The sequence below is a fragment of the Clupea harengus genome, chromosome 4 (genome assembly GCF_900700415.2).
Source record: "Clupea harengus chromosome 4, Ch_v2.0.2, whole genome shotgun sequence".
NCBI classification, from domain to species: domain Eukaryota; kingdom Metazoa; phylum Chordata; class Actinopteri; order Clupeiformes; family Clupeidae; genus Clupea; species Clupea harengus.
This window is the reverse complement of record NC_045155.1, coordinates 27,968,003-27,983,371: the sequence shown is the minus strand read 5'-3', so window position 1 is coordinate 27,983,371 and position 15,369 is coordinate 27,968,003. Positions and strand designations below refer to the sequence as shown.

Here is a 15,369-nt window from a genome sequence, read left to right as displayed (position 1 = left end):
AACCCAGCTACACTTTCACTTACGGCAGAGGATGGTAATCTACATGATTGTGTAGCAGAGACAGATAAAACTATGGCAGCCAGAGCTGACCTACGTGATATGCCTTTTCCAGAAGTTGATTTAACTATTTTTGTTGATGGTTCAAGCAAAAAGAACCTTGATGGCAGTAACGCAACTGCTTATGCTGTAGTCACAGGAGAGAAAACCTTGAAAGCACAGCCACTACTTCCACACTATGTCGCACAGGCAGCGGAACTAATCTCACTGATTGTGCTTCGCACACACATTCAAAAGACCCGGTTTCATTGGGAAACCACAAAGCAGACAAGGCCACCAAGCGGGCCACACTGCAACAACTGCATTAACATCCATTCAGGACCTCACAATACTAAAAGATATGCTGCAATATTGAGCCATGGGAAAAACATGCCTCAAAAGTGGGGATAGTAAGCATATATTTTTTACTTCGCGTTAATATTTTTTGAGAAAGATGTTTAATCCTTCAGTATTGTTTTTATTGAATTAAATCCAAACGAAAGAAAGATATATTGTCTAGCCATAGACAATCACTGTTCATACAACCCCCAGTCAGCAGGACTGGCAGAAAAGAATTAACCAAACTATTTAAAGCAAATTGAGAATCCAAGAGTGAAATTTGTGAAATTAAGCATGCATGTTGTCAAGACAGTAAAGGGTTATCACTGTTTAAAGTAATATATGGAAAAAACCTACACTGCCTCAGCTCTCAAACCATTTGCTGAAACAGATAAAGAGATTAAATATACATTTGCAGAATATATGGCAAAAATGTGAATTAGCAAAATGCTCTCAGAACTCTCTCTGCTTCGCAGGAACCTGTGAGGCTGAAACCAAGGTTGGGCCAGGAGATTGGGTCCTAATCAACAGCCTCAAAAGAAAACACTGGCACCTGCCCAAGTGGGACGGACCATACCAAGTGCTACTGTCAACACAGGGCCGGTCCTTCCTGTAGGCGACATAGGCGGTTGTGTAGAGCGCCACCCAGAGGGGGGCGCCAAACACTGCGCCCAGCAAAAAAAGATATATATACAGCTGCGGAAAAAATTAAGAGACCACTTCAAAATGATCAGTTTCTCTGGTTTTACTATTTATTGGTAAAGTGTTTGAGTAAAATTTACATTTTTGTTTTATTCTATAAACTACTGACAACATTTCTACCAAATTTCAAATAAAAATATCGTCATTTAGAGCATTTATTTGTAGAAAAATGACAATTGGTCAAAATAACAAAAAAGATGCAGTGTTTCCAGATGTCGTGTAATGCAAAGAAAACAAGTTCATATTAATTTTTAAACAACACAATACTAATGTTTTAACTTAGGAAGAGTTCAGAAATCAATATTTGGTGGAATAACCTTGATTTACAATCACAGCTTTCATGTGTCTTGGCATGCTCTCCACCAGTCTTTCAATTTGCCGTTGGGTGACTTTATGTCACTCCTGGCACAAAAATTCAAGCAGCTCAGCTTTGTTTGATGGCTTGTGACCATCCATCTTCCTCTTGATCACATTCCAGAGGTTTTTAATTGGATTCAGGTCTGGGAATTGGGCTGGCCATGACAGGGTCCTGATGTGGTGGTCCTTCATCCATACCTTCACTGACCTGGCTGTGTGGCATGGAACATTGACCTGCTGGAAAAAACACTCCTCAAAGTTGGGGAACATTGTCAGAGCAAAAGGAAGTAAGTTTTCTTTCAGACTGCCTCACCGTCACGCTGTCTCCTGTCTGTTTAAACAGGACATGCGCAAATTCAGCGATTTTGATTATAAAAATGCTCGAAATTATTGGAATCATGCAGAAATTACATTTATAGCACAGATCAGTAGAGAAATATTAACATTTATTTTATATATATATTTTTTTTACTTTTCACGATGACAGGTGAGGCTCTGCCTCCCCTGCCCGGACGTCCCTGTGTAAGAGCATGTTTGGACCAGAGGTGATAGCAAGGGTCGAACTGACATCTTTGCATGGCGGGAAGAATAGTAAGATTACCTCGGACGGAGTAAGACCCACCACGTGGTTATCCCTGCTGACAAAGTGTTTTAGCGCCAGAGAACGCTAAACTTCTTTCGATATCTATATAAACCTTGTGCGATGTCTTTAATATTGCTTCTCTCTCGTCTGCTGCAGTCTGGAAGTAAGCCCGGGCTCCCTCTGCCTGACCTGCCGGGACGTGGGTGAGCCCAACGAGCTTGGTCTTGTTGTTGTTTAATAAATATACTTATATGCAACTCCGGAGTCCTGAGGTAAATTATGACAGGGATTATTGCAATACCCACCTCCGTTTAGTGTTTACGGGAATTTAATGTCAGTTAAGTGCGACAAAGCTACTGAATCCTGTGCAGGCATGACAGTATTTTAAATATCTTTAACAATTATTTACATATATCAAAATATATCTTGTCTGTGCAGAAATAGGCATAATTCATTATCTCAATGACCATACCGCCTTTAACAACTAGGGTGTCTAGATAATAAAACCGCACTGGCATCTAGTGGTCAGTGACACACACCCAAAACAGACCCACGTTTTAATCTTCTCTCAGCTCATGTTATGTTTACACTTCCTGTAAAAAAGCATGTTTTCTGGTCACTGAGGTCTATCTCTGCAACTGCAGGCTACCCTGGGACTCCCCATCTTTCTGATTAGAATGAGGAAAGCATGGGAAAAGATGAAGTGAAAGAACTGACCAACTGTAAACGCATATTTCGAAACGTTTATTTCCTCTAAAAGTATCAAGTCCCTTTTACAAATCCACACATTCATGCATCTCAAACAGTACTTCTATATGAAAATATTCCATCCAAGTGTCTAGTATAAAATATTTAAGGGAGCAGCGTACAATAGACTTCCACTCACATCAGAAACATAAGGCAGGCCTGTGCAAAGGCACTTTTTAAAAGGTCTCTGGGAGTGATCAGTTTTGCACCATAAAAATCTATATCTAAACAGACTTAAGAGAACTCATAAACTGAGTGGTAGTTTTCCTTCGAAAGGTCGGTGAAGAAAGGAAATCATCCGTGTTCCACAGGTTAAGCCATACATTTGAGTCTAAAGTAAAAACTGTAACAAACAGAACATGCCGGGTCTGTAAAATCAGCATGCTCCAATATAGTGTGTTTAAAAATGTGCAAGTCAGTCAAAACACCAAGACAACACAAACAAAATGACCAAAACAGCAAAGTAAACACAAAACACAACGATGACAGAAATATTTTTCACTATTAAGATTTCAATAAATATGGGCCCTTTAAGTTCCTTCACAGGTAATCAAACTGAATTGCAGTATGTTTCATAGGGTTGAGTCAGGCAAACAGATTTTCACCGATATAAAAATAACTTATGCCTCCTATTTCAAGGGTCAAGGGTTGAATTCATAGCACTTAGATACACATTTTCCTCTAAATCAGAATTAAACTGTTTACAACTGATTTTATAAAAGTATGCTTTCTCAGAAACAACAAAACAAAATCTAGGCTGTTTACGACTTTGTGACCTAGTATAATTAGAAGCAAAAAAAGCTAAATATATAATCTAGCTTTGTACAAGACAAAGTTTATTGAAATGATACTTGCCTACATTTGACTGCATCTACTTGAAAATAGCATCACTGATATAACGTGCAGCCAGCATATCTAATTGTTGCACTTGTCAAAAGCACTCAGAAAAAGGCCTCAGAGGTTTGGGGTACACGCAGTAAAAATCAGTTGCTGGAGTGTGTGCAGGTAGAAGTCTTTGAAATGAAGACAACAATGCACTTTAAAATCCACACCCTCACAGCAATCACACAGTGTGCACCTTCAAGTAAATGATTAAGTGACGTCATCCCCTCTGACTTTGGACTTGGCGTCCCCTTCGCTGTCCTCCAGGACCTCCTTGATCAGGTACTCCTTGAGCGGCGGGTGATTCCCCACATCCACTCCCAGGTCCTGGATCTCCAGGAGTAGCGCCTCCCACTGTCGTTTGTCCTTGGAGATCTTCCAAGAGAGCCTGACGTTGCACTGCAAGAGTGGGATGAGCAGAGGGTGGAAGTGCTGCTGCTGCTGTTGCTGCTGCCGCTGCTGCAAAGACTCCTGGGAAGGGGCTATGTCCCTCAGGGCTCGGTCACAGTGATCCTGAGCCTCCTCCAGCTGATCCAGCTCCTGGAAGCAGCTCAAGAGAGCACACAGGTTGAAGATCCAGTGAACACCCTGCGGGCTGTACTGCTGCTGCTGCTGCTGCTGCTGCTGCTGGTGCTGGTGGTGGTGTTGCTGGTGTTGCTGCTGTTGTTGCTGTTGCTGCTGCAGTATCTGCTGACATCCCAGTTTCTCCTGGAGCCTCAGTGCATTGACTAAGGCACCCAGGGCTTCCTGGTAGCGGCCCACACGTATCAGCATCTGCCCAGCCCTCAGGTCGCCCAGGTAGAAGAACTCCAGGAAGACAGGTGATCGCCGGAGGCCAGCCAGGGAGTGCAGGTGGGACAGGTACTGCTCAAACGCCCGGCTCCGTTTGGCGATGGTTTCGGCCACAAAGTTCTTGCGAAGCTTCTTGCGCGGGAAGCACACACCCTCCATCTCGTCTCCGTGGCGACGGCGCAAGCAACTGTGCAGGCGCTCAAAGTCGGAATAGCGGCGGGTGATAAGTGCCGGGGTCTTGTCAAACGTCCCGGACTGGACCACCTGAATGGTGTAGAGCTGAGAGGAAGAGTTGGCAATGAAGCTTCGGTGGTTGTCATGATGACAGTCATTTTCAAAGGCTGTGAACCACTTTATAAGTGCCTTACCACATATTTAGAATTGCCCTCTTGGATCACACTGGCATCAGTTACTTCGAAAACCAGTCTCTCGGGCACGATGCGGGTTCGCAAACTCCGCACGCTCTCCTGCAGTTGGCGCGTCAGCATCGACGAGCCCTTTGGGGACAGGCCCACGGGACTAGTGTCTGCAACCCACATAAACAGCTGTGACCAAAACTCATCTGAATGTGTTTTGCTCAAGAATGTGCATGAGATGCTAATTCTGGGAACAGAAGAGCATTTTATTTATTTTATATTTATTCATTTATCGGAGACTTCTATCTAATGTCACTTACAGTTCAGGATATGTACACAATTTGTATCAATAGGTGTGGTGCTTGGGTACGGAACCCATGTCCTTGCCAATGATAATAGCTTGCTCTATTAGTTCAACAACAGGTAATAATCTGGCATGACTGCCGAACCTATCAAACAAATACCTGTGCTGCTGCAAACGGTATCCATGGACTCTCCCAGGAAATCGGAATCACTCTCAGCCCCGGAACCTTCTCCAGCATCCTCAGACTCCAGAGCACCATCACCTTCAAAGCAGAGGGTTCCTCCCAGCCTTGCAGAGACACAGTCAGTATCATCTTCAAGTTCAGAGCTCTCTGGGAAGTCATCGATACCTTCAGTCTCAGAGGGTATCTCCCCTTCTTTGAACAGTGTGCGTCGAAGTCTGTCCAACAGCTTGGATGCCATCCCACCAACACTGCACTGTGAAAACCAACATTTTCCCAACTATTTTTATACATGGGTTTATCAAAACATTTGTTTACAGTTAAACCTAGAATTTTGTCTTTCATTTAAGCTATACAGGAGCTGTAACAGGCTCCTTAATACCACCAATAGCCTGCAACTGACACCCTGTATCCTCGAAACCAGATAGGCTATGGAAACTGGCTGTCACCTGAGTCTGGGAAATGGTTTGTAAATATGTAATGGCGTAGAATCAAGTATAGGATTTTCCCCTCTGGTCGTTGATTCAATGTAGACAGATTTGGTGGAACCAGAATAGTTTAATACATTATTCTTCCCACCAAACACAACTTCCTGAAATAGACGCTGAACGATTGAAACCCTGCCCGACGGTCAGTTGCTCTCGGTTAAGTTATATCTCCACTTAGAATGTGATAATAACTTTGAAACGAGGATTCTGATCATGATCATGACATTTATTCATCATGGAATTCCTCAAATAACGCTCGAAATCAACGACTAATACATAATATTAAAAACAAAACAAAAAACCCAAGCTTCAACATGTAGCAGGGAAAGTTACAATATAAATATATCTGAATTGTTTAAATAATCGCCCGCTGTGCAGGCTACTCAATTTGTGTGGTTAACATGTGTATACCAAGCTAGCTAGCTAGCTAACTAGAGTAATGTTCATAGAGCCTTTTATACTAGACTAGTTATAACTAACCATAATATCTATAACTAGTTAGCTGGCTATGCAATGTATGCAATAAGCAAGAAACGTGATATAAACAGCATGCAAGAATGTAGAGAGGCAAGCATTAGTAAGTATCCCGGTGATAAAAGGCAATTAAACAGTTGGTCACATCACCTCATCTTCTTCCCAAGTTTAGCTCGTTGTTCGAGTGTCGCCCATATAGGCCTTTCGTAAAGTAATCCAGTGCCTACTTACTGGTATGGTGGTGGGTCACTCAGAGGTTTCGTTTTCCATCTCTAAATTCTTCGGTGGATTGTCTTGTTGACGCACAATTTGAAGTTATATGGCAGATTCCTCAGTGGGGAAATAGATGGGAGTTGTGTTACAGAAGGCGTGTTTTTCCTGACACCATTAGCTAGCTATGGATGAGCTGACAGGTCCAACTTTGCACGCCCCGAGGTGTACTTTCATTATTTTACTCATCATGTGTCTCAATAGCCGCCAACAGAACCGAAGTACTTAACTCGTCTAATTCGCTACACTGTTGGCAAAGGTAGTTTGACAGATAGTTACAATATCAGAACAAGCACAGGCAAGTAAGTTAGTGTTGCAAGCGTATTCAAGTATCCAAAACTTAACGACCTATCGCGATAATTGCGATGACGTAACATATCACGTGTCGTCTGATTCCCCATGCTTAGAGTTTGCGGCTAGCCTCTTTGACAACGAGGTGCTGCCGAGTAGGTACCTTTCCAAACGTCTACAAACGACCAGCAAAATGCCGCGGGTCTACATTGGACGTTTAAGTTATCATGTCCGTGAAAAGGACATTCAGAGGTTTTTCAGTGGGTATGGAAAGCTCATGGAAGTCGATATGAAAAATGGGTGAGTTGGTGATTGTGTTCAACTTCGGGTCAGTAACCTAGCTAGTTGGCTAACGTTAGCTATCGATAGGTAGCTGACTTGGCACTAGCTACCTAACTAGCCAGTTGTCGTTAACAGAAATGCTGTCCAACTTGCCTGACGTTACAAATAACAATGTACACCGGCTTTGATGAACGCATTGTTACACATTGCCATATACCTACATTTGGTGGGAGTATTGCAGTTATTATTGACTGGCGATTTGTGCCTTTGAAAATAGGGTACTCTGTCCATGTTGATGTAAGTTCGAACTGCATGAACCGACCGTGGACTGTGATGTACTAGCTACACAATGCTAATGTTATCTACCATGAACCACGCGAGCGAAATGGCCGCTTCTGATGCACTCCGTGGCTTATATAATGCCACCCTTATCAGATATATTGTACTTGACGTGGTTGCTAGGCAAATGGTTAGCTTGATTGACTTGTTATATATACGAATATGAAAATTCAGCCATGCATTTTGCACTAACTTAGTGTAATTGACTGATTTAACCGATATTTGGCTCACGCTACGGCTGACCATACATTGGCTAGCTTAGCTAGCTTGCCGTGTTATGCGTGGCAGGATTTCATTAGGCCACAAACTCCCGCGCATGTAGAGCTAGCTTGCTAACCGAGATCAGACATTTCTGGCTGTACACCAACATTACTTGGCCTGGGCATCTTCTCATTGTAATCTTGGCGTAGTAAAGATAGTGCCCATCCCGTTGTGACCTTTGGTCAAGCTGATTTGGTTTTTTCAAGTGTAAAATAACTGCTAATTCTGAATGTCTTACGTAATATGATTGATTCATTATGTGCTTTTGACCCCTCTCTCAGGTATGGCTTTGTTGAGTTCGATGATAATCGCGATGCAGACGACGCTGTGTATGAACTCAATGGCAAGGAGCTATGTGGAGAGCGTGTTGTTGTTGAACATGCTCGGGGACCTCGCCGTGACCGCGATTCATACGGTGGTGGTGGTGGCGGCGGGGGTTATGGGGGCAGCGACCGTGGCGGTGGCGGCGACCGTGGCTCCGGTGGAGGTCGCAGTAAGTGCTGTCTCCCTTTATTAATTGTTACGGTACTCATTTTTGATGAACACTGTATTTCTTTTGAGAGGTTGTTTTGAGAAGGCGAAAGAAGTTAACAACGACCATCGTATCTTGGTTTTGTTAATTCTGAAATCTTTTGAAGGATGACTGAAGCTCTGGTCAGATTATTAAAATGCTCCCACAGGTCTTCACATGACTTTGTAAGCAGTTTAAGAAATCATTTATAGTGTGGGTACTGTGAGGAGTGACTTCTCTCCTTCAGTTTGTAGAGTCTGCTGCTTTTGTGTAGTATGCTCTCAGGAAGTACATATGCAGATTTCCTGGATATTCAAAAGTTTTTTTTTTTTTTTTTTCTCCCACCGCCGAACATGTGGAGGATTGCCAGTTTAGTTTGATAAGTTTAGGTTTATGTACCCATGCAATGTGTATTCAGTTTTATTTCAACATTAACAAAGTCCTTGATGTTTCAATTCAAAAGTGTCCAGTGGGGGCAGAGGCTGAGTCCGAGTCCCTTGAGGCTAAGATGACTGCCTGTCCCGCTTGGCCTTGGCTTTCACCTTACTATGTGTGTGTGACCTTTGCCCCTTGACCCTTTGGCTGACCTTACCGGAAGCCATGATGACAACAGCCTTTTGCCAATAGACCAGGGGTGATGGTGAGGATTCCCATTGGTTTTTGTGTTGAAAAGAATGAAAAGGCACAGCATTAGCAAAAGTGTGTTGCAGCTGTCCTGTTACCTGCATGGAAGCGATTCCATTCACCTGTCAACTCTTATCACTTAAGTGATCAGGCAAGGATTGGAGAGGGTTTGTTAAAGCAGCCTAGGTCACTAGGTTCCATATCACTGCAAAAAGCCTCCGTGTTCTTCAGGATTAAAGGTGACTATGTAGCCAGCCTGTGGTTTCAGACTATTGCTTGAAGACCACTTAAGCCTATTTAATGCCATTGCTATTGTCAAATAAATTGTAAAATTATTAAATGAATTCATTACAGGCCCTGAGAGGACAATTAGACTCATTTTGTAATTACTTTAAAGTCCTGACCCACATCTTCTCAAGATGTAACATCTTTTTCTTACAACTTTTTTTTCTTTACAGTGCTCGTGCCGTTTTTTTTTTCTGCCCTCTACTCTTTTGTGGTGTGCTTAATTTCCGTTTTCTGAGGTCTGTATGTGGTTGGTTGGTTGTGACTTTGTTTGTCTGTCTTATTGTTAAAAGGTAGTGGTTACAGTAGCAGAGGCAGGGATACAAGTCGCACTGGCAGGGATAAGTACGGGCCGCCCGTCCGTACGGAGTACAGGCTCATTGTAGAAAACCTGTCAAGCCGCTGCAGTTGGCAAGACCTCAAAGTAAGTAAACAAGCCATACACATTCCCATTCATTCCTTCACTGTTGTGCTCATTTCTCAATGTTCATGGTTGCGTGGTGTCTGTTACCTCTAGGACTTCATGCGACAGGCAGGAGAGGTCACCTATGCTGATGCGCATAAGGAACGCACCAACGAAGGGGTCATCGAGTTCCGTTCTCAGTCCGACATGAGACGAGCGATTGACAAACTCGATGGCACTGACATCAACGGGAGGAAAATCCGTCTGGTCGAGGACAAAGCCCGTCGTCGGCGCTCCTACTCAGGCAGTCGCTCTAGGTGAGTGTCCATGGTGGTTGTTATTGCAAATGTTATTGCAGCTATTTGGAGCAGTAGAAATGCTCTAAAGGTTGCATTTAAACAAATTCTTACACTTAACCGAATGCTCACACATTTGTATGCAATCATTTTTATGTCGTTTCAATGCTGGTTGCGTTCAAAACTGCGTTTTCAGTTTTTTTGTTTGCTGTCAGTTGACGGTGGATGTTTTCAAACCCACAAATGGTCTGAGGTTACAGTTAAAATTGAACAATTTGGAATGTTTAAACAAACATTTAAATTTAAACGTTCAAAGAACCTTTCCGTAAAATTTTTTTGTATAGAACTTTTGGGACCTGTATCCAAAATTCACTATGTTCTGAAGAGCACTTTTTCTTTTCTTTTTGATTGCAAGATTTTTTTTTAAGGGTGCTCAACAGTATTTCAGTTGACTGACACATTATGAGTGCTTGCTGTTTACAGTGTTTGTCTCCTTGTGCTTGACTGCAGGTCCCGCAGCCATCGTCGCTCTCGTAGCAGGAGCCGCAGGAGCAGCCACTCCAGGAGCAGATCCAAATCCCGCTCCAGGTGACGCAGCGCGGCCGATAATACTTCAAAGTGTAGACCGAAGTCGTCAGTTTTGAGGGCACTCGATAACTTCATTGCTGCAAACTATTAATGTTGTTCCTGAGAGTGACATCTTTTAAATGAGGAACTGCAAATTATTCAGCCTTTAAGTTTATTTTACCCCACATGTTGAAATTCTTGAAGCCCTCCTGAATGTTATAATACATCATGTGTGCTTTGGGAGCTGAGGGTCTTTCCTAACATGTGCATGTTCTGTTATATCCCCAGGTCCCACTCCAGGAGGAGACGTTCCCGCTCTCAATCTGGCCGCAAATCTCGCTCTCGATCAGGGCGCAAATCACGCTCTCGATCAGGGCGCAAATCACGCTCTCGATCAGGGCGCAAATCGCGCTCTCGATCTGGCCGCAAATCGCGCTCTAGATCAGGACGCAAGTCCCGCTCCAAGTCTCCCACACGGAAATCCAGCTCGGGCCCCAGGAAGTCTCGCTCCAGGTCCCGCACCCGCAAATCCCGTAGCCGCTCAGCTGGCGGCAAGTCCCGATCTCGCTCCGACAACAGGAAGTCCCGATCCAAGAGCCGCTCCAAGGTGAAGTCCGAGAGGGACTCTCGCAGTCGCTCCAACGAGAAGCCTGCTGCCAAGAAGTCCCGCAGCCGATCAGCATCCCCTATTAAAAACGGAAAGGAAGACGACGCCAAGTCGGCTTCGAGGTCTCCGTCCCCTGCTGCTGAAAAGAGCAAGTCGAAGTCTCCTGCTCGGCGATCAGCTTCCCGTTCTAAGTCCCGATCCCCCGTTTGCTCGAAGTCTCCTTCCCCCTCTCGCTCCCGTTCTCACTCTCGTTCCCGCTCCCGTTCCAGATCTGCATCCCAAGATTAGAATCTAAAGCTTGCAGTCTTGTGTTTTGTCCACAACCTCTGTAGGGGTCCATTGAATTTGCTGACTGGTCCCTGTGAGGGCATGTCTGAGTTTTTTTTTTTTTTTTTTTTTTCCTTATTTCAGTTTAATAAGTTGTCCAGGTTGCATATGTACAGTCTTTACCAGTTAAAGCAATCTTAAATATTTTATCCAAGGCATGGCAATGATGGAATTAGCTCATGACTTTGTTGATTGGTGTATATGTTAGGAATCAGGTTCTCCGTGTAGAGCTTGCCACAGCAGCATACGCCAGCCCCTGCGATTTGATCACTGCCCCTGTCTCTTTGGTTTTGATTTTCAGTTTTGATTTGTTGTGATTGGTGTTGGCATGACGCTTGCTTCTCCAGAGGTATTTGATTGTGACATTGTCATTTTTTTATTAAACTTTCTTACGATTATGTCTGCTTGTCCTCATTTGTCTACCCCTTTTATTTAAATGTAGCCTCCTTTGACTAGTGCTTATGGCTTTAAGGAATTTCACCTTGCAGGCACATTCTCTGCTGAATTGAAGTGACATGAACTAGCAGAAAGTTCTTCATTAATAAAATGAATCATTTTTCTACGTTTTCCCAAGTAGTTTAACATAGTGGTCTATATTTTCGCGCGGTGAGGGTTGATATGATAATTAGGAATACATAGTGTAGTGTGTGTGTGTGTACACACGAGTGACCGTGTGAGAGAACAAGCTCACGGCGCATGCGCACTTCAAATTTCTGAACCGCAGGACGAACCACTGGTAAGGAAAAATTGATCACTATCATGCTACTAGCAACATTTAGTATTTGCCATGCATATTTGAATGCAAAGGGTACAATACTGCAAGACACCACGGCTATTGGGTAAGGTCTGCAGCTAATCGGATTATGTTAATTGTATCTAATTTAATTCTAAACGACCAAGCGGGTGTAATTAGCCCCTTCGACAATTTTCTCTAAAAATATATCTTTTTTTTGTAATATTGTGTCACATACAGTCTTATTTTAGAATGCAGAAACCCTTCTATATGGTTGTGTTTAGTAGGCAAATTATTTAGCACGCTGGTCAGCTATGTCCATTCATTCAAAATCAAGTCAGGAAGCGTTACAAGGTAGCCAGTCTTGGATTTCCAGCTATTATGTGTTCGATTCAAAGTGCTTCTAAGATTAAGCCACCCCGCCATTTTGCAGCAATTTTTCAGATTTTTACTGTGCTCCCCCAACCTCACTTGCTCCGTGCGATGACAAGACGGCTTTAGTGTAAAGGTGTAGTATCACAAGTGTTGTCTAATGGAACCCAGCGTCATCGTAAATTATTGGCTTCCATCAAATTCAAATTGGGTCGTAGGCTAAATGTTTTGTTAACGTTTGACAAATTGGGAGGGTATTCATTTAACTTGATTTAGGAGCAACATTAACAGATAAACTAGAGCTGTCACGAGGATGTAGCTTATGTGACATGGCATATGATCAATATACATCTCAGGGGGTTTACTCAGGTAAAAGTAGCAATCAAAATATTTAATATCTATTATTGTGTTACGTGAATTAGGCCACATATGTTGACGTGAAATACAGACTTCTCCATCTTCATTTTTGAACTGGAAACGTTTGTAAAACGGACAAAATCTCCTGAGAAGTTGTAACCTCTTGACTTTAACTTCCTCTCAAAAGTGGCACAAGTGAACCTTTGTCATGAGTGCCAAAGTGGACCTTGAAGTCCTGCCCAAAGATGCAGATGTTGTCATAGATACCAGCAATGCCCGTTCTTCCAGTGACATCCTGCCACAAAAAGTACAACCACCCAGTAGCACAGCACTCATTCTGTCAGGTAAGTGTCAGTTCTGTGAAGCATGCAAAATGTATCTATGACATGGTCTCACAGATTTGATCTTTCAACTGAAAAGATAACCTTGTTTTCCGGTCACCCAGCTGGAAAGGTGGACGCAGCTCAGAATGCTGTTGAGGTCACCAAAGCAGGTACAACTGCAGACCTAGGAACCACAGCACTGTCACCTCAAGTGGGTGGAACGTGTAGTATTGTCCATGTTCTTGAATGGAAAGAGGGGATGGCTATTCTTCCAGGCAGCAATCTTAAGGTAATCATACAAGTTTGTATGTGTTTTTTCAATATGCTGAGTGCGCCTCTTTGTCATTGCTGTTGTTTATTTGTTTGTTGTTCCGCTGTTAGCTCCAGATGGTGCATTGGTTATATTTATTGTGAAATCCAGAACCTCATAATGAATGAAATATTGTTTGAAAATTGTATAGGGTATGAAAAATGGCTGAAAATGCATGAACATGCTTGTAACATGGTTTGAATCCTCTTTAGTTTTGTATGAGTGACAGTGGCACACTGGAGGTGATAAGCCAAGGAAAAATTGGTTGTGCTAATCCAGTTGTTGAGGGGCTATCTGCAAAGGTGACCAATGCAGATAACAGGCAAGCTGAAAAAACTGGTAATCTTTGACTTAATACACACTATTTTTGGACTGAAAGTCCTCGTGTTGTCTGCATTGAGTAGATCATGCATTCTGTACATCAGTGATACATGTATGTGTTTTGTTTTTCTGTGTATTTGGTTTCAATCTGCTGAAATTTTCACCTCAAAATGTCATTTTTAATTTCACGCATGTCAATCGACAGCAGACACCACTCCCCCGAATGCTGTTGGTGGAGCACCCGTCAAAGTGGAGCGGCCATTGAAAACAAGCCCAGAGCCGACACAGAGTTCTGTCCTGTGCAAGCCCAGCGATCCCTCAGCGCCCAAAAGGACCTATCCCGAAGAGTTACGCAGAGAGCCGCTGACTGATAAGTAAATAATTTAGCCTTCTGCTTTTTATCATGTTCCGATCAATTTCCTGAAGGGTTTCTGGTGACCTTCTGGTATGCTGTTTATGAAGGGTGTTGTGGTGTCTCTCTTTTTCATGTTCAGGTCAATTTGTCTGAAAACGTCTATAGTGATCCTATTCGTGTGTGCTGTTTATAAAATGGTCAGGAGGAGTGTTGATAGGGTGGTGGTGTTTGTTTGTCAGACAGACGAGTGGAGAGAGGATTCCTGGGGGGCGAGTGATGACCCTTGACCCCGAGCTGCTGAAGCCCATGAAGAAGAGGAAGAGGAGGGATTACCTGAGTCCATCGGAGGAAGAGTCTGAAATGGAGACTATGGTAGGACCTTCATGATACTGGAACAAAGAACAATGTACGCACAAAAGAGTTTGTCCTAACGTATCAACACATGATCTGGCGGTCGGAGTGTTGAATCAAGCTTCGTTTTTGGGGAACTCCAGGTTCTCTCACCACATTTCTCTTTGTTCCTGTATCACTCTTACTGGTGTCCAGCACCTAAGCCCAACTTTGGTTGGATATGCACACAGTCTCTCTTTTCTCCGGGATTTTCATGATCGCCTTAATCAGGCTCCACACTTTTGCTTGCAATTACTGGAAGGCACTTGAGCTGAAATTAAAGGACTTTGAAGTCATTTCACTGAAGTCTTGTAAAGTGCTTGAGTGGCCTGCTAATCTTTACTTAGAAGCGTAATGGTGTTAGTCAGGAGGTGTCTGTTGGCAGACTGTTACTAGAACTTACTAGCTTACGGAAGTCCATTACCAGTACTTACTGTGTTGTATTTTGGCGTGGTGATGCAGTGGTTAGCGTCACCGGTTGCCAGCAGTTCACCTGGGTTTGATTCCCTATTGCTGCAAGTTGTCTGTACGTCATTTTGGATAAAAGCGTCTGCTTATACCTGGCCTTTACCTTTACCTTCATGTTGGGGTAATTCTTGTTGAAATGTGTTGAAACGATAGCTAACATGTGGGGCCCACATCCAACCATGACCACGTTTGGGAAGGCACTATGCAGATTACTAATGTAGTCATGTCTACGTTTTCAGCAATGCTTTTTAAATGTATTGGAATGCATGGAAGCGTTTTGTGTGGATGTGGATGTAGAGATCAAATATCAGACACACGCGTGTGTCTCTCCGATGGCTTGTTTAGAATTGTCTTTGTTACATTCACAGGAGGAGAAAAGTGAAGACTCAAAGACAGAGAGCCGACAGAACAGATCAGGTTGGTATTTAAAAGTCAC

General features: G+C 43.2%; 3 protein-coding genes across 4 annotated transcripts in view; 1 reads left to right on the top strand and 2 right to left on the bottom strand.

Moving 5' to 3' along the window:
- Positions 1-2,746: 2,746 nt before the first annotated feature.
- Positions 2,747-6,841, bottom strand: snx21 (sorting nexin family member 21). 2 transcript variants are annotated; one of them, XM_031566923.1, is made up of 4 exons: positions 6,473-6,841; positions 5,259-5,545; positions 4,807-4,964; positions 2,747-4,717 (listed from the first exon to the last, which is right to left on the bottom strand). In XM_031566923.1, the coding sequence occupies exons 2-4, from the start codon at positions 5,518-5,520 to the stop codon at positions 3,857-3,859; spliced, it is 1,281 nt and encodes a 426-aa protein (XP_031422783.1). In that variant the 5' UTR covers positions 5,521-5,545; positions 6,473-6,841; the 3' UTR covers positions 2,747-3,856. The 2 variants fall into 2 exon arrangements, with proteins under 2 accessions (XP_031422783.1, XP_031422782.1); XM_031566922.2 differs by having other exon boundaries at positions 5,259-5,535; positions 6,473-6,840.
- A 57-nt stretch (positions 6,842-6,898) lies between these two features.
- LOC105900160 (serine/arginine-rich splicing factor 6-like) lies at positions 6,899-11,702 on the top strand. The gene is made up of 6 exons (XM_012827414.3): positions 6,899-7,102; positions 7,966-8,177; positions 9,398-9,528; positions 9,622-9,824; positions 10,314-10,391; positions 10,659-11,702. The coding sequence occupies exons 1-6, from the start codon at positions 6,996-6,998 to the stop codon at positions 11,263-11,265; spliced, it is 1,338 nt and encodes a 445-aa protein (XP_012682868.1). The 5' UTR covers positions 6,899-6,995; the 3' UTR covers positions 11,266-11,702.
- A 2,740-nt stretch (positions 11,703-14,442) lies between these two features.
- The window catches only part of nup210 (nucleoporin 210), a 39,947-nt gene continuing 39,020 nt past the window's right edge, over positions 14,443-15,369 (bottom strand). Inside the window, exon 33 of the mRNA XM_031565601.2 lies at positions 14,443-14,464. Coding sequence (XP_031421461.1) covers positions 14,443-14,464 — 22 coding nt within the window. The remainder of the gene's footprint in view (positions 14,465-15,369) is intronic.